The sequence below is a fragment of the Engystomops pustulosus genome, chromosome 8 (genome assembly GCF_040894005.1).
Source record: "Engystomops pustulosus chromosome 8, aEngPut4.maternal, whole genome shotgun sequence".
NCBI lineage: Eukaryota > Metazoa > Chordata > Amphibia > Anura > Leptodactylidae > Engystomops > Engystomops pustulosus.
The window spans coordinates 19,287,481-19,310,906 of record NC_092418.1 but is presented as its reverse complement, the minus strand read 5'-3'; the positions used below and the strand labels follow the sequence as shown (position 1 = coordinate 19,310,906).

Here is a 23,426-nt window from a genome sequence, read left to right as displayed (position 1 = left end):
CTCTGCTTTGCCTCAGCAGCCTTATTATCTAGTCACACATCTCTACAGTCCCTGGTGTCCAGTGGTATGGTGCCTGGTGGTCTCTGCTTTGCCTTATTATCTAGTCACATATTTTTACAGTCCCTGGTGTCCAGTGGTATGGTGCCTGGTGGTCTCTGCTTTGCCTCAGCAGCCTTATTATCTAGTCACACATCTCTACAGTCCCTGGTGTCCAGTGGTATGGTGCCTGGTGGTCTCTGCTTTGCCTCAGCAGCCTTATTATCTAGTCACACATATCTACAGTCCCTGGTGTCCAGTGGTATTGTGTTTTGGTTTCATCAGTTTAGTTCTTTCAGATCTTCTGTTCAGTTCCTCATCTCTTGTTATATGGTTCCACAATACCTGATGTCTAGTGGTGCAGTGGCTTCATTATTATTGGACATTTGTTTGGTTCACTAGTCTATAGTTTCCAGTTATTTAGTCCGATAGAGTCTAGCAGAACTATGGTTTGGTTCAGTGGCATCTAGTCATATACATCCATGGTCCCTGATGCCCAGAGAATTTGTGACCATTTGTCGTGACAAGATTCTATTTTCATGCTATTTATTCCTGTAGAACTTTGTGGATCTATGCTTTGGTTCAACAGTCTCTAGTATCAAGTCACATAGTTACATGATGCCTAGGGTACCTGGTGGCCTACACATGTGGTGTGGTCCTCCAGTTTCTAGTTCCATGATGGACCTATGGCTTAGTTCCCTGCTCTATAAAACTCACTGGTTTTTCTGAAGAACACAATCCATTGTTTGATTTATAGACGTTATTGTCTTCAGGTTTAGTTCCCCAAAAGATCTGAATATCTGTGGTTTGAGGCTTGGTCTCCACTGTCCATGGAGACATGTGGTTTGTTTTATGAAGTGATTGAGAACTTGGTGTTTAGTGGTGGCACTGTTTTGGGGTCTCATCCTTGAAGTTCAGATTTTTTCTTTGTCTTCACATCTTATATCCAGCACCTTGAACCTCAGTTATTTTGGTTTAGTACGAAAATCAGTTGTATCCATTATCCCAGTCCTTAAGTCATTGTCCTGCCTTGTTGTTACAACCTATGGTTGTCCGAAGTGTATCATTTCCCAGCCCATGATATCCAGTCCTTCAATTGTCCTAGTTCATTAGTTTACCCTCATGTGATAGCCTTGACCTACGATCAAATCATTTGTCTTCTTCCAGTAACTTGCACACTGTGCAACTTTTTGGAAGTTTGGGATTTTAACAATGGAATACAATTTCTTCTGAAACTTGGTGTTTCTTTTGGGTAGGGAAAATCGAAAAATTTGCGGAGACAGATCCCACCCGCCACCTGCATGAGCATACATGGCTGAGGAATTTGTTCAATGTCAGGACAGGGTTAATGTCAGATTCCAGCTGAATAAACAGAGGTAGGAATGGATAAAATAATATCCTCCTCTCACGAGCCAAAGCATATTCCGAGCACCATGTGCGCCTTTGCAACCAACTGGCACGTTTCTAGAGTTGGAAAAGTGGCAGACAGAAAAAAAATCAGCCATTTGTGCACAGCAGACACACAACGCTCGCTGAATATTTGTGTCCCACAGACTTGTAGATTCTTATACTGCCCATGTAACAGGTCTTATTCACCCCTAGCAACCCAAAATATAACAGTAAACCTCTAAGTGATTGACGGTAATATGTACTTCCTTGAGACATGGTTTTTGGTACCACCACACCCCTCATCCCTTGGAGAAGAAACAAATGACGCAACCCTCTGCCCAGTTCCACCTCAATTGTTTGTTAATGTTGTGAGTTACTTATGGCCCCCATGGGTGGAGAACCATTAAAAACGGAGAACCTCCTTCCAACCGACTTCATGGACCCATTAGCGGATACATGCTCGGTTCCTCCCATCCTTCTACCAAACTTTGGAAATTACCGGTCCTTCTTGAGAAGATCCAACTCGTGTAGGAAATTTTGAAGGCTGGAAAAAGTATACAAATTAGGTTTTCGCCCCAAAAGTCTTTATTATACACCTACCAATAGGGGGTTCTGGAGGCTATTATATTCTTCTGGAGGAGAGCTACGTAACTTTTGATTTCTTCATGATTTCCCCAAAGCTGATGGGTTTTTTTTTTAACCTCCTTATAATCCCATTAAATAGAACCTGACAGGCAGTTCGGGACCACCAAGTCTCCAGCATACATTTACATTTATACAGCCGAGGTCCCAAAGATATTTGGCTTACCTCAGGTGTGGTAAATTGGCAGAGGTAGGTCCATATGAAGCCTCTGGCGCATGCACAAAGCAGCACCCCTTGTGTAACAACGCTTGACTGCACAGTCGCCCAGTATCCTCAGCATGTACAGTGAAGAGAGGTGCACTGACGTTGGCTTCATCGGGCTCTTTACGCAAGCACCAGCGGCATCACGTGAAACCAAATTATCGGACCCATAGTACCTTCCACCAGGGATGGGAATGAAAAATACTAAGGTTAGTGCTTGCCACCATTTTGTACCATGCTCAATTACAACTCGCAACGTTTTGAAATTTCACAATTGGTCCATCTGTGCCTCCCATCCAGTGTCCCAAGTTTGGGATTGCCCATTAGACAGCTATCAGTTTTATGCTAGAGGTGGGTCTGTCAGTAATGAGCTTCCAGGGTTTTCGCCATGGAAAAAAGTTTTGAAATCACTGTTCCACTTTTTCAAAGAGTTTTCTGATCGCCCAACCTTTCGAGCATCGACCACAGAGACGTTATACTTTGGATTCCTTTGTTTTTAGTTCTATACCTCCAACTTCTTGAAGGGTTTGAATAATGTGAGGCGTTCCCTAATCAATAGTCCAATCTATATCGGCCTCTTCAGTCAAAATCATGGCAGAAGGTCTCTCTGGGCTCACAGTGCACCGTGTGGTGATTTACGAGCTGGGACCGGCCACTGCGCTGAATGTATTTGAGTGCTGTCCAACTTTGCTCACCCTGACACCCTTAAAATATTACATCTTCCTCCCACCAGATCTATAACATATTTTTTTATTTTGGGTCTAGTCACATTTTTGGCAAGTCCAGATGTTGTCATTTTAACTGCTTGGGAACTCTTAAGGCTTTAGTGCTTGAATACGAGGATTACATTTGTGATTTAAGGAAGTAAGGAGATGTATATGTTCTATAGCGGTGGTCCACACAGCTAAAGGGGGGTCCTTCAAAATCATGAACCCATCATTAGTTACAGTAATGGCTCTTCTTCTAAATTTCTTCTGACTTGATGTTAATAGTTTCTTCACAAGATCCAAAAGGTTCCTTCACTTGACTCTCATTGCTGGTCTATAGACGTTTGGGGTCCCGATTGAACCACGGTTGAACATTTGCCGTGTCTGGTAGCTCCTAATATTGAGTTATCCTAATAATCTGTATGTGTAGTTACTCATGGCAGGTACTAGATTTGTATGGTGCCTTCTGATGCTATCATGAAGTACCACATGGCCAAATACTGTTGCCCAAACAACACCGTCCGTTTTGGAAAGAGTGGCCAAATCCTTTTGAGTACCTTGTCATTCGATCTCAGAGCCAAGTGTGAATTGTGAGAATGCAGGACATTAGGGACCCCTTAAAGTGCACCTCATAACTTTGTCCCCTGTTAACTGCTCCATTGTTGCGGCAGACAACCCAACGTTGCCTAATAGGGAGATGTATCTGGATGTTCCTGCAGTGATTGTGTTGGCTTCCTGTGGGTTAACGCACTGCATACACTGGGGAACAAGGCGGAATGCAGTGGGTAGGTGTTGTCTCCAGCTATTTTTGGGATTTGGAGCTGATGGTCTGTGGCCAGAATTACCTCACCACCATCGCTGCATCCGTGGGAAAGTTTACACAACTTGAATTTTCTCAATAGTCCAGCAGGCTCTCTGGGGAGATTGCTCATTGACAGCACACTTACTGCGCCCTCCCGTCCCATCCTCAGCCATAGAGAACGTATTAATGGTGTCTTCAGAAGGTGTTGAGTCCGATGAGATCACAATTCTACATGAAACGGAGAATAAATACGTGTTGGCTTCCCTGTGTTTGACCCATTGTCAGTGGGGGCTGAATCATTGCGGTTTGATCATCTATTACTACTAAATATTTCTCAGCACGAATAGTTCTGTATATCTTGAAACATTAAAGGAATTGTCCATGTCAAAAAGGTCCTATTTATAAAGAAGGACCACCTGGTCTTTTCAACCCTCTAAAGATGAACTAGAAAGATTCTCTGCAGCACTCCTACAGGTGAAGTTTAGAATTACATGGTACTCAATAGAATCCATGTAATGCTTGACGTCTTGTGTCCTCCAGTGACAAAATGACTGACTACTCCCTGTAAAAAGAATATTCACTATTATCCACATTAAAATGGTTTTGTTTCTAAATTACCTATACGCAGAGGTGAACCTAAACTATCTTTAAAAAAGCGCCCTCGCCACCCCATCCAGTGGTAATATACCAGGTTATTTTTATGTTAGGGGACATCAGGTGTGAAGAGACATTATTGTTAAGTATCAGGTCCAGCTTTGTAGCAGGTGACTGCACTCCTGATGCTGCTCCCACTTTGCTGCAGATTGTGCGGCCTGAGGCTAGAGGCTCAACTCGCCTCTTGGCTGGTGTACACCAGCCTTTACGTGTGAAAACCAACCAAAATTCCTCTTGGTTAAGTGTTCTTGTAACGGCGGCCATAGATAGACTGACATTAGAGAATGGTTACTGGCTATGCAAATTAACTCTCCCCAAGAAGATCGAGTATAGGCCCATAACACGTAAAGTTTAATATTTTAATGTAAAATCCCCATTAATGACAACAGTTATCCTAAGATCAATAGATACCACATTGTTAGATCTGTTTTATACTTCTTTTGAACCAAAGTGTCTCTCCAGTTGGCTACTAATACGCAGTTTGTATCCACATTGTCTTCAGGGTTATGTCTTGTGATTCCTTTCTTCCTGTATATGTCTTTTTATATGTATTATATTTCACTTCCATTTCAGTAGGTATCTGAGGTGCAATACCAGACACAGCCAATGAAGAAAGGTGGCGCTGTTCTCCTGATTCTATGCTGTGTAGGCCTCTGTTGTACATAATGTAATGTATTTCTCATTCCATCTCTAGTTCTTATAGTATATTTATTTCATTTTTTCTAGAGATCTTTCCAATAACAGCCTCGAAACCCTGGACAGAAGATTATTTGAGCAGCTACCGCATCTGACAGAATTGTGAGTAAATGGAGATTGCAGATTTTACATTTTACTATAGAAACCTACTACTACTATGGTATATAATAATACTAATAACATAATAGTAATGGCGGTAAGATTGTGACCACCAGGGATATTGTTGTTATGTCCTTTCCTACCCGGAACCATTATGGATAGTGATATATGGGGAGTCTTCCATCGCGTATGATGGCGCATGATAAAGGTCCCCACCACCTCGGATAGTGATCTAGTGTCTTTCCCTGCCTTAGACTACCAGGGATACTAACATAAAGCCTTTCCCTGCTTGTAGGAAATCTACCATCAAAATCTATCATAATAAACTAGGAGACGCATATTTACAGATCCACATTTAAAACCTTCAAAATTATGCTAATGAGTCTGAAGGGCATTTTAAGCATTGTGAATTCTATATTTCCTCGCAGGGACCTGAGTGACAATCCATGGCTTTGTGACTGCCGCATGTCATGGCTGCCTTTATGGGCTGCTGAAAATGGGGTTAGGTTGGAGCACGCAGACTTTACCCTCTGTGATGGACCTCCTACGGTGTCAGGCGAGCAACTACTCAATGTCTCCTTCCCCAAGTCTGCATGTGGTAAGTAAGCAGCCTATTCCTCGTAGGGCTATGTCTTGTTTGGCCACATGTTATGGAGTTACTTCGCTTGGCATTGGACTAAATGGTAGGAGTATTTTATCATTTTATCTTAACTGGTCCATCCTTATGTCTCTTCTTGCAGGGAGTGACTTAATCTTTTGTCCACAAAATTTGTTATCTGGCAATGAATCTGTGTTGACCTTTACACCCATCCACTTGACCGACCCAACGAATGAGACTTGCAGTGCTCAGTGTTTTGCCAACCTCTACACCTTCTGGACCCTTGACCCCAAACATGGCTGCGCTTGTGGGGATACCATGTCTACCAACACGTCTCTTCAGTGTCAGGAGGTCTGCCAGTCTCCATCTGACTTTTTTGATTGCAACCTAACCATTGTCCACGACGCCCCCAGTGCCAAGTCTTTTGCCATCTTGCATCACTCCCAAGATATGTATAGGCTCGGGGAGTCTGTACATCTGGAGGTCCAGGCTCCAATTCCTGTTACTCCTCTTGTCTGGGATTTGGGAAATCAGATCTATAGCACCAGTGAGCTCAACATCTCTCATAGATATGCCCAACCTGGGACCTACAATGTGACGGTGACTCTACGTCTGGGCAGCAGAGACCTCCTCATTCATGAGGAACTAAGAGTGGTGGGATTGCCTGAGGATCAACAGATGACGTGCCCATCTCTAGTGAAGACCAATGACAAAGTGGACGTCCAGGTGAAGATGAGAGGTGGAACTGAGGTGGTCTTGGAGACAATTGTAACATCTGAGAAGGGTGAGATAGGTAAGCAGGGGCATGGTGTGGTCTGGTAGACATAAATATTTGGAGTCATGGGTTGAGTCTTTGACATTGCGGCAGGATTTGGTTCCACCACTAATTCTCTCATTTGTAAAGGCCAGAACCCAAATAACACCAGCTGAAGGGATGTTCTGGAAATGGGTTCAAAGTAACATTAAATGTGATCATTACCATGATGGCCAATCGGAATAAGGGAATAAGAAGGGAAAGTTCCAAACCGTTTTGGGCTATCCCTAGGATGTATATATGTGACTCCAAAACTGATGAAACTATCTCTGCTATCCCGCAGTGTCCCCTGCCTGTCCACCCGGAAGTATGGTCTACCCCAATAATACCCATTGTTACCAGTTTGTATTGGAAAAAGCCGGATGGTTTGAAGCCCAAAAAATCTGCCAGGATCTCGGAAACGGAGACATGGCCGTTGTGAGCAGTCACGAGCTGCAGAAGTTTCTAGAGACCCGAGTTACCAGGTATGAGGACAGGACGTAGCACCTTAACCATATATTATAATATTTGGGATGGGGGAGGACAGAGCTGGCAGTGCCCACCACTGTCAGGGTCCCTAATGCGCCTGACATAACTGATTCCTCAGATTAGTGATGAAATAGAGCATGGAAGATTACAGCCGGTTATTGGTGTTTAGTATAATCACATCGGTCGTATAGTATAATTCAGTTTTTGGGATGCATTGACATGGTAGTTTAATCTAGCACGATGCCAGTTTGCTCTACCTGCTGCTTCTTAAAGGGTAACTCCTCAGAGGTGTAGTACTGGGGTATCACTAATATGAACTAAAATGTTAGAGCTTGACAGAAAGACCTATCCTAGGATCCTCTGTACAGGTGGTCCTCTACTTAAGAACACCCCAGTTACATACGACCCCTAGTTAAAAACATTCCCCTGGATGTATGTAGTTTAATGTACTTTTGCTTTAGGCTACAATAAACAGCTGTAACACTTATCAAAGGTGTCTGGAATTAATATTTATTGTTAATCCTGGTTCTTATGACAATCCAACATTTTTCAAATCCAATTGTCACTGAGACCAAAAAAAAATGTTGCTGGGGTTACTATTATAGAACTCCTCTTCTAAATAATAATTTGCTCTATTCCATTGTTATATTCTGCATTGTTCCAGTGGGTCTCCAGCTACTTAATCAGACACTTGCTGCTATGGTTACTTGCCAAGGAACTTATAACAATTCATCATTCCTGTGGTGCCGCCCCTGAGGAGAAGTAAAAAGCATTGCAATTGCTGTTATAGGTTACGCCCCTGAGGAGCAAATAAAATCATTACAATGCCTCTTATTGGTACAGCCCAACAAACTATTTAAAACATTTTAACAGTTCTGTGGTTACACCCCTGAGGAACAATTATAAGCATTATGGTTACGCCCCAGAGGAGCAATAGAAAACTTTTTTTTTCATTGCTCTCATGGTTGACCTATGGGTTGTCAATAAACGGGACATCGGCACTTTTAGTCTGGGGGAAACTGAAGCTGAGACCGAGTGCTGATGCCAGAGCCAAGAAGTGAGTGTGATCCCCACCCCCCATTTTTATTAAAAACCAACGTAACCCTAAGACTTTTTGGTCTTTAATTTTATTTAAGCAACCTTCCACCCCGAAAACTACACACAGAAGCATAATTAAGCACCATAAGAGTCAACCACCCTTGTACTCTCCATTTGGGCAATGGCGCTGTCATTGACAAGGGGGTGTGTCTGTGACTAATTACTTCTGTGAAGTAATCAGATGGCATTTTAGGACCCAAACTGTGGGAGGCATAGGGAACAAGGTGATCAGCAGGAACAGTATTGAGGGTCCCATATTTGTTAACAATACATGCCTCTTGTATACACAATTAATTTTTTGTTTTCAGAGGAAAAGGTTCCTTTAAATTTAGTAAAATTTAATCAGATTTGAGATTATAACCCTGAATTAAATTACATCTACCGCTCTGAATAATGTTCATCTGTAAAACAGGTATGACATGTCGCCCCCTATGCCATACCCCAGGGGGCAGGATCGACCTAATGATATAACTGCGTGTCCGCTTATGTGGCTCTAGTTTCAGGATCTGTGAAGTTGGAAGCTTTGAAAATCTGAAATAACACGAGATTTCTAGCTCCAGCTGTGAGTTGCCAGCAGATATTGATATAAGGGTCGGGTTGGTTTAAGCCGCTCTAGGGTAATATTTATTTCTAAGCGCCTCTAGGGGGGGCCGTCAGTGAATGAACCTTTATGTCCGGGGCGTTTTGTCCATTATTTGCTCTGTCTCAGGGGCAGGACGGAGATCAATGTGTAATTTCCTCCCAAGCAGCCGGCCAGCTCCTGGCACTGACTCCTGTGTGCACATATTCCTACAGCAGCTGTTTGCAATCCTTTCCCCGTCTCTTCTCGGGGGCCCCATAGGCAGCTTGTTTTAACCGGTCTGTCCTTGGCAACGGAGGATGCTGGGAGAGGAAACACATGTGTAGCCTGAACGTCTATGCCATGTCAAGAGCTTAGTCCTCTTAGATAATTACACATAGGAAATGATTGCAATTAACATTGTATAATTAACGTGCACCCAAAAGTATAATGAAGATCAGTTACCCATGGACCTACACTTAGACATGGCTAAAAGAGCCTTCATGGACCTCTCTGTTTTTACCGGGTTAAGGGTAGGCAGAGTATGCAGCTGCCTAGGGTGAACTAGGGTGGGGAAAGTTGCTGGCCATCAATAGGATGGAGGAGCTGCAGGACCTGCCAGGGTAAACAACAGATATGTATAGGAGAACCTACTGCACATGGAACGACTGTAGGGAACGACTGTGTTGAAGAAGGTACGAGGGAGCATTTATTACATAAGTGCTAGGGATTAGTGTGCGCTATAGGGGGCAATCGATGCAAATCTAATGCTCCTGATTTGAAATAGTGGGGCAGATTTATTTACCCGGTCCTGTCACGATCCCGCGGTGCGTTGTCTGACGAGGATTCGGATCTGCCGCGATTCACTAAGATTGTGCGCCCGAGTTCCTGCATCCGTCGCTTCTGCGCCGAGGTCCGCCGGAGTTCACCTTCTTCTTCCCGGTGCATGTCTTGTGACACAATTCTAAATGTTAAATCCTGCACGTTGTCCGAATCCGTCGGGTTGTCCGACGGCCCGCCCCCTCGATTTATGTCACATGCAAGCCAGCGACGATGTGCCAAAATCCAATCACGTGCGCCAAAATCCCAGGTCAATTCGGCGCAAAATTGAAATCGTCGGGAATCCCAGTGGAAATGCGTTCGACAGACCCTTAGTAAATGAGCCCCACTGAGTCAGTTTGGGAATCTAAATTGTATTGATGGTTACGCCCCTGCGGAGCAATCAAATACATTATAATTGTTCCTCTGATCACGCCTCCGCGGAGCTATTAAAAGTCTTACTGTTGCTGGTATTGCAATAAAAAAAATGTGCAATAAAATAAACATTAAAATTTAGGGTTACTTCTTAATGAGCAGTTAAAAACATTTTGGGTTATTCCTAAGATCACGCCCCCGAGGAAAAATTAAAAGCCCTAATATTGCTCATATGGTCACACGCTCGAGGAGCTCCTAAAAGCATTAAAATTGTTATGATCATAATTCTTATGATATTAAGGTGCTAATGAAACACTTTAATTTTGCCTTTGGTTATGTCCCTGAGGAGCAATTCTAAACATAATATTTCTTATAGTTGCAGTCCCAAGTTCTAGTTATGCCCTATGGTTACGCCCCTGAGGAGCAATGAAGCAATTTCATCCAGGAAACCACTTCAATTCTAGCACCAACTACTAGAATCCTCAGGTTTCCTTCTAAACACAGACAATAGGATGCTGAAATAACTACTATGACTATGTTCTTCCTCTTATATACTGATGTATTCTTCCTCTTGCTGTGCAGTGGTCAGGAGGTATGGATAGGATTCAATGACACCAGAAGTGCTGAATCCTTACCTGCGGGGAAGCGCTTTGACCTAGAGAGCTGCCAGAACTGGCTTCCAGGCGAACCAGAGCCATCCCAGGCAGATCGCTGTGTTAAAATGGGACCCAATGGGGTGTGCAACACCGACCTGTGCAGCTCTAAACACAGCTACGTGTGTGAATACAAGCCACAAGGTAAGTGCCATGTACAGCTCTTTAAGGATGATGTACATGATAACTCAACAAATATGAATTTTGTTGCAAGTAAGCAAGCATGCAGCGCCCCCGGAGGTATAGGAATGCACTACACTGTGAGAGCTCTGCGGGATTGTAGTGGTTATATAGAGGGGATTTCGGTAGACTGGCAGGACCCCCTACTATTACCATATAAACTACATATATAGAGTACTGTAATAAATTATTCATTATTCCCAAAAGTTGTCTAAAGTAGACTTTTGTGGCCTTTCTTACTGATATTATTGGATTGATGTTCATGTTTTCTTTGCCCCAGTTCTTACTCTAAACGCTGAATACTTTGTGGTGGGTACTTCAACTTTCGATACAAACTGGCCCCTGCAAAACTTGTCCAGAGCAGAGAATGTGACCTTCCCCTATGGGGAAGTGGAGGTAGGTACTAAACTGAGGAGCTACATAGGTCATTACACAAAATTCAGCAATTTAAATGTGTTTACACGGTGACTGCACCAGTAGCAGAATAGTGTGCGCAGCTCTGGAGTATAATACAGGATGTAACTCAGGATCAGTACAGGATAAGTAATGTCATGTATGTACACAGTGACTGCACCAGTACAGAATAGTGAGCGCAGCTCTGGAGTATAATACAGGATGTAACTCAGGATCAGTACAGGATAAGTAATGTCATGTATGTACACGGTGACTGCACCAGTACAGAATAGTGAGCGCAGCTCTGGAGTATAATACAGGATGTAACTCAGGATCAGTACAGGATAAGTAATGTCATGTATGTACACAGTGACTGCACCAGCAGCAGAATAGTGAGTGCAGCTCTGGAGTATAATACAGGATGTAACTCAGGATCAGTACAGGATAAGTAATGTCATGTATGTACACAGTGACTGCACCAGCAGCAGAATAGTGAGTGCAGCTCTGGAGTATAATACAGGATGTAACTCAGGATCAGTACAGGATAAGTAATGTCATGTATGTACACAGTGACTGCACCAGCAGCAGAATAGTGAGTGCAGCTCTGGAGTACAATACAGGATGTAACTCAGGATCAGTACAGGATAAGTAATGTCATGTATGTACACAGTGACTGCACCAGCAGCAGAATAGTGAGTGCAGCTCTGGAGTATAATACAGGATGTAACTCAGGATCAGTACAGGATAAGTAATGTCATGTATGTACACAGTGACTGCACCAGCAGCAGAATAGTGAGTGCAGCTCTGGGGTATAATATAGGATGTAACTGAGGATCAGTACAGGATAAGTAATGTCATGAATGTACACAGTGACTGCACCAGCAGCAGAATAGTGAGTGCAGCTCTGGAGTATAATACAGGATGTAACTCAGGATCAGTACAGGATAAGTAATGCTATGTATGTACACAGTGACTGCACCAGCAGCAGAATAGTGAGTGCAGCTCTGGGGTATAATATAGGATGTAACTGAGGATCAGTACAGGATAAGTAATGTCATGTATGTACACAGTGACTGCACCAGCAGCAGAATAGTGAGTGCAGCTCTGGAGTATAATACTGGATGTAACTCTGGATCAGTACAGGATAAGTAATGTCATGTATGTACACAGTGACTGCACCAGCAGCAGAATAGTGAGTGCAGCTTTGGAGCAATCTGTATCATTGTCCTGTATGGTAACCTTAATTTTATCATTGTGTCAGGTTCTGATCTTCCCAGAGTTCAGGTTTACACAAACCGTCTACTTATCAGCTCTCGAATTTGTGACCAAGGATCTGGAAGACCCTGTGCAAATGAAGTTCCAGGTTTATACCCTGAGCACATCGCAAGGTAAGTGACTAACCGTAGAGAAGCTTTGTAGCAATGTATTAGCAACAGAAACATTTAGTCAAAGAGAAACTACTAGCAGGTTTGGCCATGTTAGGCTGCAGTCATTGTTCGGTATTGTCCCCAGAGAATGTGTAATTAAACCATGTTGTATGTTATTAGTAGCAGCAGGACTGTGATATATGGATTAATATTTTAGGATTGTAACTGGACTTAATGCCCTGGTGTGTGTGCGATCTCTTCCCTGAACACAGCCTAGCCCCTCTGCTCAGTTCTTAGTCATAGTAGCAGAAGGCTTCTGCTATAGAATTTATATTTCACAGTCCTGCTGTTACTAACAACACACACAGGTCTGATTACACCTCTCTTATGGGACAATACATACATTATCACCTCTCTCTGATGAGCAGTATAAGTGGCTCACAGCAGACATGAGCAACTTTATCCAAATAGCTCAAATTCATGAACATGTAACAACATAGGTAGGTACCTTGGAGATGGCATAAAAACAACCAAAAATAACTCCCTGTTTTGTGTTTGTTACAGAAAGGATTATATACATTTTTGGGAAAGTCCACACTCACGTTGTCAGGGTGTGGGTACAGCGCTGTGCCCATTTTATAATTATATGGCTGGGGCGCATCATAGAGCATGGATGGGTGGATCTGTATAGTCCTGGCACCGCTAACCCTGTAGATGTAGCAGAGCTGAATTGTCCGGCTGTAGTAAAGCCGATCTGGATTTATATAGGACTGTAAGTGGCCCCCCAGCATTATAGACCTCCTCGCCTTATGCTGTCTGCAACGCTGGATAAACTTTGGCTTCATGCCGGTTTTATGCCATAGACTAGGTGGTGTCTAGACAAGGGCCGGATCAGCTTTCACTCCCTTTTAAGGGAAACTTAATCCCAAGTCGTCTGCCTATAAGTAGATGTAAGGCGGAAGGATAACTTTAGATAACATCGCTGTGTTGTGGATCTCTGTGGCACATTTTTAGTCTCTGATTCCTAAGAACCTCTTTTCTTCCTCCAGATTGTCCAGTTAAAGGGACTACCTCCCCGACCGCCTTCCTGCCCAGCAATGAGAGCCTGCCCGAGTGTGAGGAAGACCGGGAGTCATCCAATTACACAAATAGCAGCTTACCGGTGGAGAGCGGCTGCTTCCCTTCCAACGAGTCTACCCTCTCTGCCACCCCAATGCCAACCCCATCCAATACCAGCCTCCAGAACTTCATTCTCTTAAAGGAATACCTCTACATTATTCCTCCTGGAAACGCCACGCAGTATCTGGTAATGTGCCCAGTCTTTTGGTCGGTCCCCCCCCCCCCCCTTTGTAAGATGACCTTATACCTCCAGCAGTCAGACCCCACAAAAAAGGGAACCTGTCTGGCTGATTTGCTACAGTAAACCACCCACAGATCCTTAATGACCACAGCATAGCCCATCCCATCAGCTTCTGGTTAGATTGTTAGAGCAGAGGGGGAGGGGATGGAGAGCAGTTTGATTGTTTGGATACTCCCCCAGTTCTAGAAGTCCAGCTACAATCATACAAGCAAAATATTCTTCTTTCTTAAGAAGAAACCTTCTCCGAAATGGTTGTCCCTTTTCTATCTTGTTTAATTATAAGACACTAGTGTCACTGGTTAGGAGGTTTATATTTATTAGATCATTTTATTGAATTTTTAGGCATCGTTTGAGGATGTAAGTGTTGAGTTGCTGCCAGGTTCCCTCATTGTTGTCCAGCATGACGCCTCACCGAAGAAGCTACTACATTGCCACCCGTCCAGATCTTACCACGTTATTCACCAGCAGACTTGGATGGACTGTATTCCTGGGGATCTTCTCGGAGGAGCTCTAGCCAACATCACCAGAGACAATTGGCCCAGTAAAATTGATGGTGGAGCTTCTTGTTCCATAAGAGTCGTTGGCACCACTGAAGAAAGGTCTTCCATTTTTAGCCATCAACCAAATGGTGGTCTCCGATATCCTGGCAGATACTCTGTCATGACACGATTCAGCAACCCGTTATCCGAAGCTAATCGTTCTTGTACCTTCACTGTGATGTCACCAGTTTCAGGCTTAAAAGTGGTCTACCCAATCCCTCAAGAGGAGATCTACTATGTCTCGGTCAATAATACCGTCCTGGTCCTCAAACTCCTTACAGGATCCAATGCTACAGCCCATTGGATTGGAACTAACCAGAGCTGGAGTTTTGGGCAATCATGTCCCCCAGTGATACCCACCCGAATTTCGGAGTGTAATGCTGGAAATGGTGATGGGTCTTATGCCGAAATCAATCTAATGGGTCTCGGTAAAGGAGCTTCGAAGGTTGTGATATTAGTACAGAATGAGATAAGCTCTGAGAACATAACCATTCAAATAAAAGTGGAAGAACCCATCAGAGGACTCGGCATCAGCCCCTACCCGCAGGAGAGGGTTCTGGTCAACACACGGGTGGTAAGTTGTAATAATGTGCTTTAGGTTGTCTATATTGAGAACCCTCAAATATCTATTGGAGTTAGTTTTTTGGTTAGTCTTGGCCAGAATGTAGGGCAGTAACAAAGAGTCTCTTACCTTGGAGGACCTACTAGACTAGATAATGAATTGGTGTAAACTGGCACGGTGTAATTCTTCAATTAACCACTGGTGGCACTGCAGAGAAACTGAGCAGGTTTCATCACCGATCACAAAAGATTAGAGGGATTCACAGTATGTCAACAAGTAACTGGAAGGGTAAAGGTAACTTTTTTGATTGGTTTAGAGAGGTAAGGCCACCTATGCTCCAGAAAACCAAAGGTCAGTTGGCCTTAGAGGTCCAGAGTTTGGAACGGGGTTGAATTCACAATTTTGTAGGTGCTCCTTAACCTCCAATAAAGCTGTTCAGTTTGGTGCTTATTGACAACAGTGTCCCCATCCCTTTAAGCCCGACAGATCTGGAAAATTTTTCCAGAAGTGACTGTATTCAGGGTTCTGCTGTGCAGGTGGATTCTGCATCTCCGATATGTTCAGCAGAATACTGTACTTTATTATTGCGAATGTTGCATAAACCGCAGTCGGTGAGTGGAAGCCAAGCCGCCTGTGTAGCGTTTTCCTGTCTATCCGCTTTCCCAGGACGCTCTCACCATGTGCTGCCCTTATGTTACAATCCACATCCCGTTATTTGAGTTATAATCAGCAGCAATGATCTCTTATAATGAAGCTGCTCCATCTGGGGATCCGGCCCAACAAAAGTGTTAGAGAATCGCATAAATAACAATTACCATAATATTTTATTCTTATTGGAATCCAATAGTAATATCTCATAGTGCGACTATAATACCAAATTGGCGCGATCTTCCCATCTATATGTATTACATATCATTTTGAGAGCATTTCCCTTTAAGACAGACTAGGGCTATATGTTGCCTTGGGTTGTATGATTTGATCCCCACTGTATGACTATGACATGTCATACATAATGACGTTTTTCAGCCATAAGACCTCTACAATTGGCCACCTGATCATGTGACATAACCCCGCCCATGAGGAGCTACCGGATGATTTCTGGATGTTTTATTTTGAAGAGTACATCCATTTTCCTCCATCTTTCACATGCCATGTAATCTGCCATGTCGTCTCGTCTTCCAGAACAATGTAGCATCCGTGGAATCAGGATCTGACGTGGTGTTCAAATGGACCGTGGATGATCGCTCGTCTCTCACCTATTACTACACCGTCTTTAATGTCATTTACCAGACATCGGCTGTGTACAAGTTGACGGTACGTGATATATTTTTATTCTTCTTTTGATGTTTTATATGTTCTTGGTCTTTTGTAAGTTTGATTCACTCTAATTATATCTTAATTAATGAGAGAGACTGAAGTTGTCATAGCCCAGCCTCTTTCCTTGTTACTACTATACAGCCGTATGACCTCATTTGAACCATGTCTTATGCATAAAGGAAACTGAGACTGGAGCTGCTCTTAAAGGGATTCTGTCTCTTAAATATTTGTGATTTCCTAATACTGACAATTGCTAGCTATGGCCTGCTTGCCTTACTGCTCCATGTAGTAACAGTGTCTGGTCCTCCACAGCTCACCGCCTCCAACCATGTCAGCAGCGCCTCCTTAACCTACAACGTCACCGTAGAGAATATGAACCCAATGCGAAACCTTCAAATTAATGAAGTTCCGAGCATTGTGACCCAGAATGCATTGCAGGAGCTCTCTGCCACCATCTTACTGGACTCCGCAGTTGAGGCCACTTTCAGGTGAGTCCCTATATGTTATTTGTATGGGGCTGATGGGGCAGTCTCAAAGACTGATGTCAAGACACGTTGACTTTTCTAGGTGGACCTTTGGGGACGGCACACAGCAGGATTATCATTTCAAGCCTCCGTATAACCAGTCCTTCCCAGTTCCTGACCCATCTGTTCATATGGTGGTCATAGAGAATAACATCACCCACATCTACCGGGAATCTGGTAAGATATCTGCTGTCCTACAGAATGTAAGGATCTACAATACGATATATACAATATACTGCCCCTTAGCCCAAATTGTCCACAACAGGATGTATTTTGTGTAAAATCGTGAAAGTCTTTACTAAATTCCAATAATGCATTGGTGGCACATTGGTAAAAATGAGCATTGGAGGCATTTTGTAATTTCATTTTGTCATGGTTTTCTTTTGCAGGAGAGTATAACTTGACGTTGGCAGTCTTCAACAAGTACGAAAACATGTCGCAGGTCATCCCTCTGCAGGTCCAAGGTTTCTTGACCAACTTAACCATTGTTACCGATGCTCCAGTCTTGGTCAGTGAAAAGTCAGTTGTGTTCCAAGTCATCCCTGAACCCTCACCATATGGCGTCCTCTACACCTGGACTATGGGAGATGAAACCTACTACAATACCAGTGAGCCAGTACTGAACCACACGTATGGTAACATCGGGACCTACAACGTCACTGTCATAGCTGTCAACAACATTAGTGAGATACAGGCAATGAAGACCGTCCATGTTTATGAGGAAATCACCGGATTGGTTGTATCTTCTGATGAACCCACGGAGAGAGGCCTACAGACCTTCATTAATGCTTCTGTGGAGACCGGGGATAATATCACATGGAGGTTCAACATGGGCGATGGGTATATATTTGAGAGTAATGAACCGATGATAAACTATACATATTGCAAAGATGGAAATTACACAGTGAACGTAACTGCTAGCAATGCGGTCAACTCCTTGTTCCAACTCATTCAAGTCCGTGTGTATGTCCTTCAGGTCCTCAAAATAGAGCCATCTACCTGCATCCTCGAAAATGCAAACGTCACCCTTAAGGCTTACGTTACCGGGGATTATGAGCACTACACCTTTAACTGGACCTTTGGTAATAGTTCCTCAAGCATCTTGGTTTATGGGAATCCATCAGTAGAGTATGACTTCTCGACTAGTGGAATATTTCCATTGACCCTCATCCTCTCCAGTCACGTGAACAAAGCTTATTATTACTCCAATGTTTGTATCGAGCCTGAAATAGTCAATGTCACCTTGTTGCCGGCCAAACAGTATATAAGTCTGGGCAATGAGAGTCATTTCCAAGTCATTGTCTTTCCTGCTTACCAATACCGATATGTATGGGACTTTGGGGCCAATGGTTCCAAGTATAATGGTGGGACAGAGGTCAGCTACTTTTACAAGGTTCCTGGTGTGTATCAGGTGACGGTGTCTGTGTTCAACAATGTCTCCTTCCACAACGGAACTGCCTTGGTAGACGTCCAAGAACCTATTGGGACTATCAAAATTGAACACAATGGGACCCAATATCTAGAAGTAGATCAGTTTTACTTGTTTGCAGCTGTAGGCAGTGGGACTAAAGTCCAGTATCACTGGGATTTTGGAGATGGGATAAATGCAGAAGGACAGTCAGTCGCTTATAGTTATAACACCACCGGCAGTTTTACCATCATCCTTAGCGGTTTCAATGGTGTAAGTAGCAGCAGGACACATATGAATGTAACAGTCAAGACACGTATACGTGGACTAACCATGAACGCAACCAGGACAGTGGTGCCTCTAAATGGATCTGTGACCTTCTCAGCCTTCCTTCAGTCCGGGGATGATGTGCGCTATTCATGGATATTATGTGATCGTTGTTCTCCGATATTTTGTAATTCGACCATTTCCTACACTTTCCGCTCTATCGGAACATTCAATGTCATTGTGACAGCGGAGAACGAGCTTGGGTCACTTCAGGACAGTATTATAATCTATGTGTTACAGACCATTGAAGGGCTTCAGATTACCACGGGTGACTTGGTCAACGATTGCTGTTACCCAACCAACAAAAGCCTACCTCTGCAGGCCACCATCAAAGATGGGACCAACGTCTCGTACACTTGGTTTATCTTAAAGAATGACAGTATTATTCAGAGTGGTGGAGGTAAAACCTATCAGTTCTTGAGCATGGAACCAGAAACTTATACCATCATGTTAAAAGCAGTCAATATGTTGGGAAACTCCAGTGTGAAGATCAACGTGGTGTTTGTGGAAACCCTTGGCCAGATTCATCTCTTGGCATCTCCTAATCCGGCTGCTCTTAACACAACAGTGAACATCAGTATGAGTTTAAGCAGTGGATCTGGGGTGATGTACACTTGGTATCTGGAGGAGAGTGTTGTTTGGTTCACTTATGAGTCCTACATCTTGTATAATTTTCAGAGTTCTGCTCCAAAGGAGGTACTAGCCATTGCCAACAACACCTTAGGCTCGGTAAACTCAACAATCACTATCTTTGTTCAAGAGCCAATTGAGGGATTATCCATAATGAACTTGGAGCAATATGTACCTACAGGTACAAACCTGCACCTCACCAGCAGTATTCAACATGGTACAAATGTGTCATGGAGATGGACTATCCCTGGTGCGGTCATTGATGGAAATGTGGCCAATGTCCTATTTGAGAAAGCTGGATTCTACACCATCAGTCTCAATGCCTCAAACGATGTGAGTTGGGAAATTGCTGCCAAAAACATCACCGTGCAAGACAGGATAGAAGGTCTAAAGCTACATGTGAGCAAGATGGTGGTAGAACCTGGGGATCTAGTCACATTCAATGTTAGTTTGTCTGCTGGTTCCTCAGTCAGTTATGAGCTCACCATTAATGGAGACTTCTCCATCGTTCTTAACAGCAGTAGTTACACACACGAGTTTACAAAAATTGGTGGCTATCCAGTGACAGTGGTTGCACATAACAATGTGAGTAAAGAACGGGACACAGTCATGATATCCGTGCTTGAAGCCATACAGAACTTGCGACTGGTAAATTGTTGTGAAGTTGCCATACCAGCTAGGATTGAGAAGAACTTCAGAGCAGAGGTCAGTCATGGCTCTCTGGTTGCCTACACTTGGCTGTTTGATTTGCAGGGTCACCCGGCCATTAGCTTAGCAGGTAGGAATGTGACTTACACCCCAGTGGGTGCAGGAAGCCTCACCATTTACATCAGTGCATCTAATGCATTAGGCAGTCAGAACATCTCCAAGATTATCAAAGTCCAAGAACTGATTGTTGGACTTGAACTGGTTCCAGTCAACGCGTTTGTAAACAGAAGTGTCACCTTTAACGTCATTGTACTTCCTAGCCCTTTGGATGTCAGATTTGAGTGGTCCTTTGGAGATAAAACACCACCGTTGGTGACCTACTCTACATCTCCAGAACATATTTACAAGTTGCCTGGAGACTTCAGGGTGAGAGTTAATGCCTCCAATCTAATTAGCTTTTGGGTCTCTGAAATAACTGTAACCACTCGGATTCTTGAGTGTGAGGAACCAGAAGTGCAACTGGAGCTACCTACTCAAGTCATCATGAGAAGATCCCAGAAGAATTATATTGAGGCTGAGATCAATCTCTGGGGGTGCATCAGCTACCAAACCAAACATCTGTGGGAGATCTATAAAGCAACCAGTTGTCTACACTACCGTGAGAATGACAGGGTCCACCTTCTAAATGTTGATATGAGTCGTCCTCAGCTAGTTGTGCCCAAGCTGGCTCTGGAAATTGGAGACTACTGTTTTGTTTTCTCTGTGTCCTTTGGAGACACACCATTGGCAAGAAGCAGTTATGCCAATGTGACCATGTTGCCAAGCCGATTGGTGCCGATTATCGATGGAGGATCCTATAGAGTTTGGTCAAGTAGTCGGGATTTGATATTGGATGGGAAGAAGTCTTATGACCCAAACCTAGAAGAAGACGAGCAGACTCCCCTCTCATATAAATGGTCATGTATAACTATGATGAAGGTAAGTCCTATGATGTCTTGACTGAATACCATTAGAGATGCTCTTCTGCTGCCCCTCACCTCATGATAACTAATTTGCTTATTCCGTTCTAGGATTTGGAAAGTGCTACATGTAATTCGGATGTCACTTCAGATTTGGGTGAAATGTTTATACATAAGTCAAAGCTGGAACCGGACGTGGAGTACACTTTTTTTCTGACCGTCAGTAAACCCGGCAGACATCCCGAGTCCACAAACCAAACGGTTAGTGACCAATAGGAACAAGTTGAGATAGGGGTATTATAGTCAGTATACAGTAGGGGGCAGTGTTATAGTAGAATTTATCTGTCATATTATGCATCAAATCATAAAACCTGATTTTCGGAAAAAAATGTTTACATTTTTTTTGCAGGTTTTAATTAAAAAAGGCAGTGTTCCCATCGTATCTCTGAAGTGTGTGTCCTGCAAGGCACAGTCTGTGTATGAAGTGAGTGCTAGCTCCTATGTTTACTTGGAAGGATCCTGCTCTAATTGTCAAGAAGAGGCTCGCTCTGGGGTAAGATGTTCTCTCTGGTTCTCCACATTGTGACCCTCTATGGTAACTTAATTCGATATTTGGTAGAATTTTATTTCTCTTAGTCACTGACTTGTCTTTTCGCAGCAGAGATGGACGGCTCAAAGCTTCAGTAACAAAACCTTGATCCTGGATGCCAGCACCACAACCACAGGAGACCGAGAGCTGAACCTGGTTCTCAGGCAGGGGGTGCTGAAAGATGGAGAGGGGTACAAGTTTACACTTCATGTCAGTGACCCCACAATGGAGGAGGAGGGCTTCGCTTCTATAGATCTGCTCCCCAATACTCCACCCTCTGGAGGGACCTGCAGAATATTTCCTAATGGAAGCATACATGCTCTGACTGACCCAGTTCACTTTGAGTGTACAGGTCGGTGCCTTCTCTACCCAACTATTCCACTACCTAAATATCCTTGAGGACAAGTCTGCATCATATCTAATCTTGACCATCATTGTAGGGTGGAGAGATACGGAAGATGAGGTGTCCCTAGTCTTCATCCTGAGGACTAAGCGCTGCCGTGGTGGACACTGTGACGACTTCTGGGTATACAAGGGCAGCCGGTCAGAGCACATCACTTTCCTACCTGTTGGCTACCAGGAGTCCAACTTTATGGTGGAGGTGTCTATACTTGTACAGGACCAACAGGGGGCGACAGCCATGGCTTTAAACCAGTAAGTGAATCCATAAATTTCGCAACCAATATGGCAGTAGTATTTAATGGATTTAGACATTATTTTTCCATGTCTCTCTCGAATTTCAGCACCATGGAAATTTTGATGCCAGTCCTTCCTGAAGGATATCTTAGCTTTACAGACTGGTTACGTAACCTCACAGAGTCTCATCTGCAGGGTTTATTGAAGCAAGGAGACCCCCAACATGTTGCCGAGTATTCCTTGGCTCTAATCACTGTTTTGAATGAGGTAAGTCCGGTCCCTGCAGCGTCACCACAGGACAAAGGAAGAATTACCCAGTTTCTGTTGTGTATGTTAAAGGGGTTTTCCTGATATTCTCATGGTTTCCACTTACCGTTTTTTTCGGACTATAAGGTGCACAAAATATCCATTGATTTTCTCAGAAATCAAAGGTGCGCCTTATATATGAACCGTACTTACAGACAACAGCTGCCTTGAACTGTGCAAAGGTCTGCCACCTGCTGGTCATTCATCCTTATAATCTGGTGCGCCTTATATATGAACCTAGACGTTTTAGCAGACATTTATTGATGGTGCGCCTTATAGTCCGAAAAATACAGTAACTGGAATGTGCTGAGACATAGTCTTTAGTCATCCCCTTTATTATTTAAATCTGTATTTTTAATCCTTTCAGTATGAGCAAGTTATAGGCAAGTCTGGAGAAGTAAGTGACCTAAAACTGGGAGACGTGCGCAAGAAGATAACCGATGCCCTCATATCCCTGAAAGTGAACACGGTGGATGATATACGGCAGATCGCAGCAGCTCTTGCGCAGTGTACGGTAAGTATCGGGGCAGTATGTATCAGATCTGATGATTGTGCACTTACAGATAGATAGTTTGGGTCATAACTTCTTCCTTTGTCTTAAGGTGGGCAACAAGGAGTTGGCATGTGCGTCTTGTCAGAGGAAAACGCTCAGCAAGCTGGAAGACATGATGTCTATCCTACAAAACGAAACCACACAAGGAATGATGACCCCAACCACCATTGCTGACAACATACTAAACATCATGGGTAAGATAGGTCCTGCCGTGTAGCGGTATAATGCTGGCCATACACATGAGATGGCTGAATGTATGTCTGTCCTATAGCAGTCTCACCCATCCCTATCATACACATACATGCTGACTTCATACATGACTTCAGTGGGGACAAGGCAGCACAGGATATGTCATAAATACATGATTGATTATGATCCCACCCATGGGGTTCCCTGACCCCCTCCTTGGCCACTTTGAATGGAGAGCTTTCTGTGCATGCGCGGACACACTTCATTCAGGTCTATGGGAGTCTATAATCCCTGCTATTTTTGTCATGCCCATAGACTAAAATGGAGA

The 23,426-nt window shown here is 43.6% G+C and overlaps 1 protein-coding gene across 3 annotated transcripts in view; it reads left to right on the top strand.

The window, feature by feature from the left end:
* The window catches only part of PKD1 (polycystin 1, transient receptor potential channel interacting), a 58,623-nt gene that overhangs the window by 19,522 nt on the left and 15,675 nt on the right, over positions 1-23,426 (top strand). For all 3 annotated transcript variants that reach the window (XM_072120011.1, XM_072120010.1, XM_072120012.1), the window contains exons 2-21: positions 5,159-5,230; positions 5,656-5,825; positions 5,968-6,618; positions 6,923-7,103; positions 10,541-10,755; positions 11,072-11,187; positions 12,446-12,572; positions 13,601-13,857; positions 14,254-15,024; positions 16,195-16,326; positions 16,642-16,817; positions 16,897-17,030; positions 17,243-20,844; positions 20,937-21,086; positions 21,235-21,378; positions 21,487-21,766; positions 21,855-22,068; positions 22,158-22,317; positions 22,724-22,870; positions 22,959-23,103. In XM_072120011.1, coding sequence (XP_071976112.1) covers positions 5,159-5,230; positions 5,656-5,825; positions 5,968-6,618; positions 6,923-7,103; positions 10,541-10,755; positions 11,072-11,187; positions 12,446-12,572; positions 13,601-13,857; positions 14,254-15,024; positions 16,195-16,326; positions 16,642-16,817; positions 16,897-17,030; positions 17,243-20,844; positions 20,937-21,086; positions 21,235-21,378; positions 21,487-21,766; positions 21,855-22,068; positions 22,158-22,317; positions 22,724-22,870; positions 22,959-23,103 — 7,844 coding nt within the window. The remainder of the gene's footprint in view (positions 1-5,158; positions 5,231-5,655; positions 5,826-5,967; positions 6,619-6,922; positions 7,104-10,540; positions 10,756-11,071; positions 11,188-12,445; positions 12,573-13,600; positions 13,858-14,253; positions 15,025-16,194; positions 16,327-16,641; positions 16,818-16,896; positions 17,031-17,242; positions 20,845-20,936; positions 21,087-21,234; positions 21,379-21,486; positions 21,767-21,854; positions 22,069-22,157; positions 22,318-22,723; positions 22,871-22,958; positions 23,104-23,426) is intronic.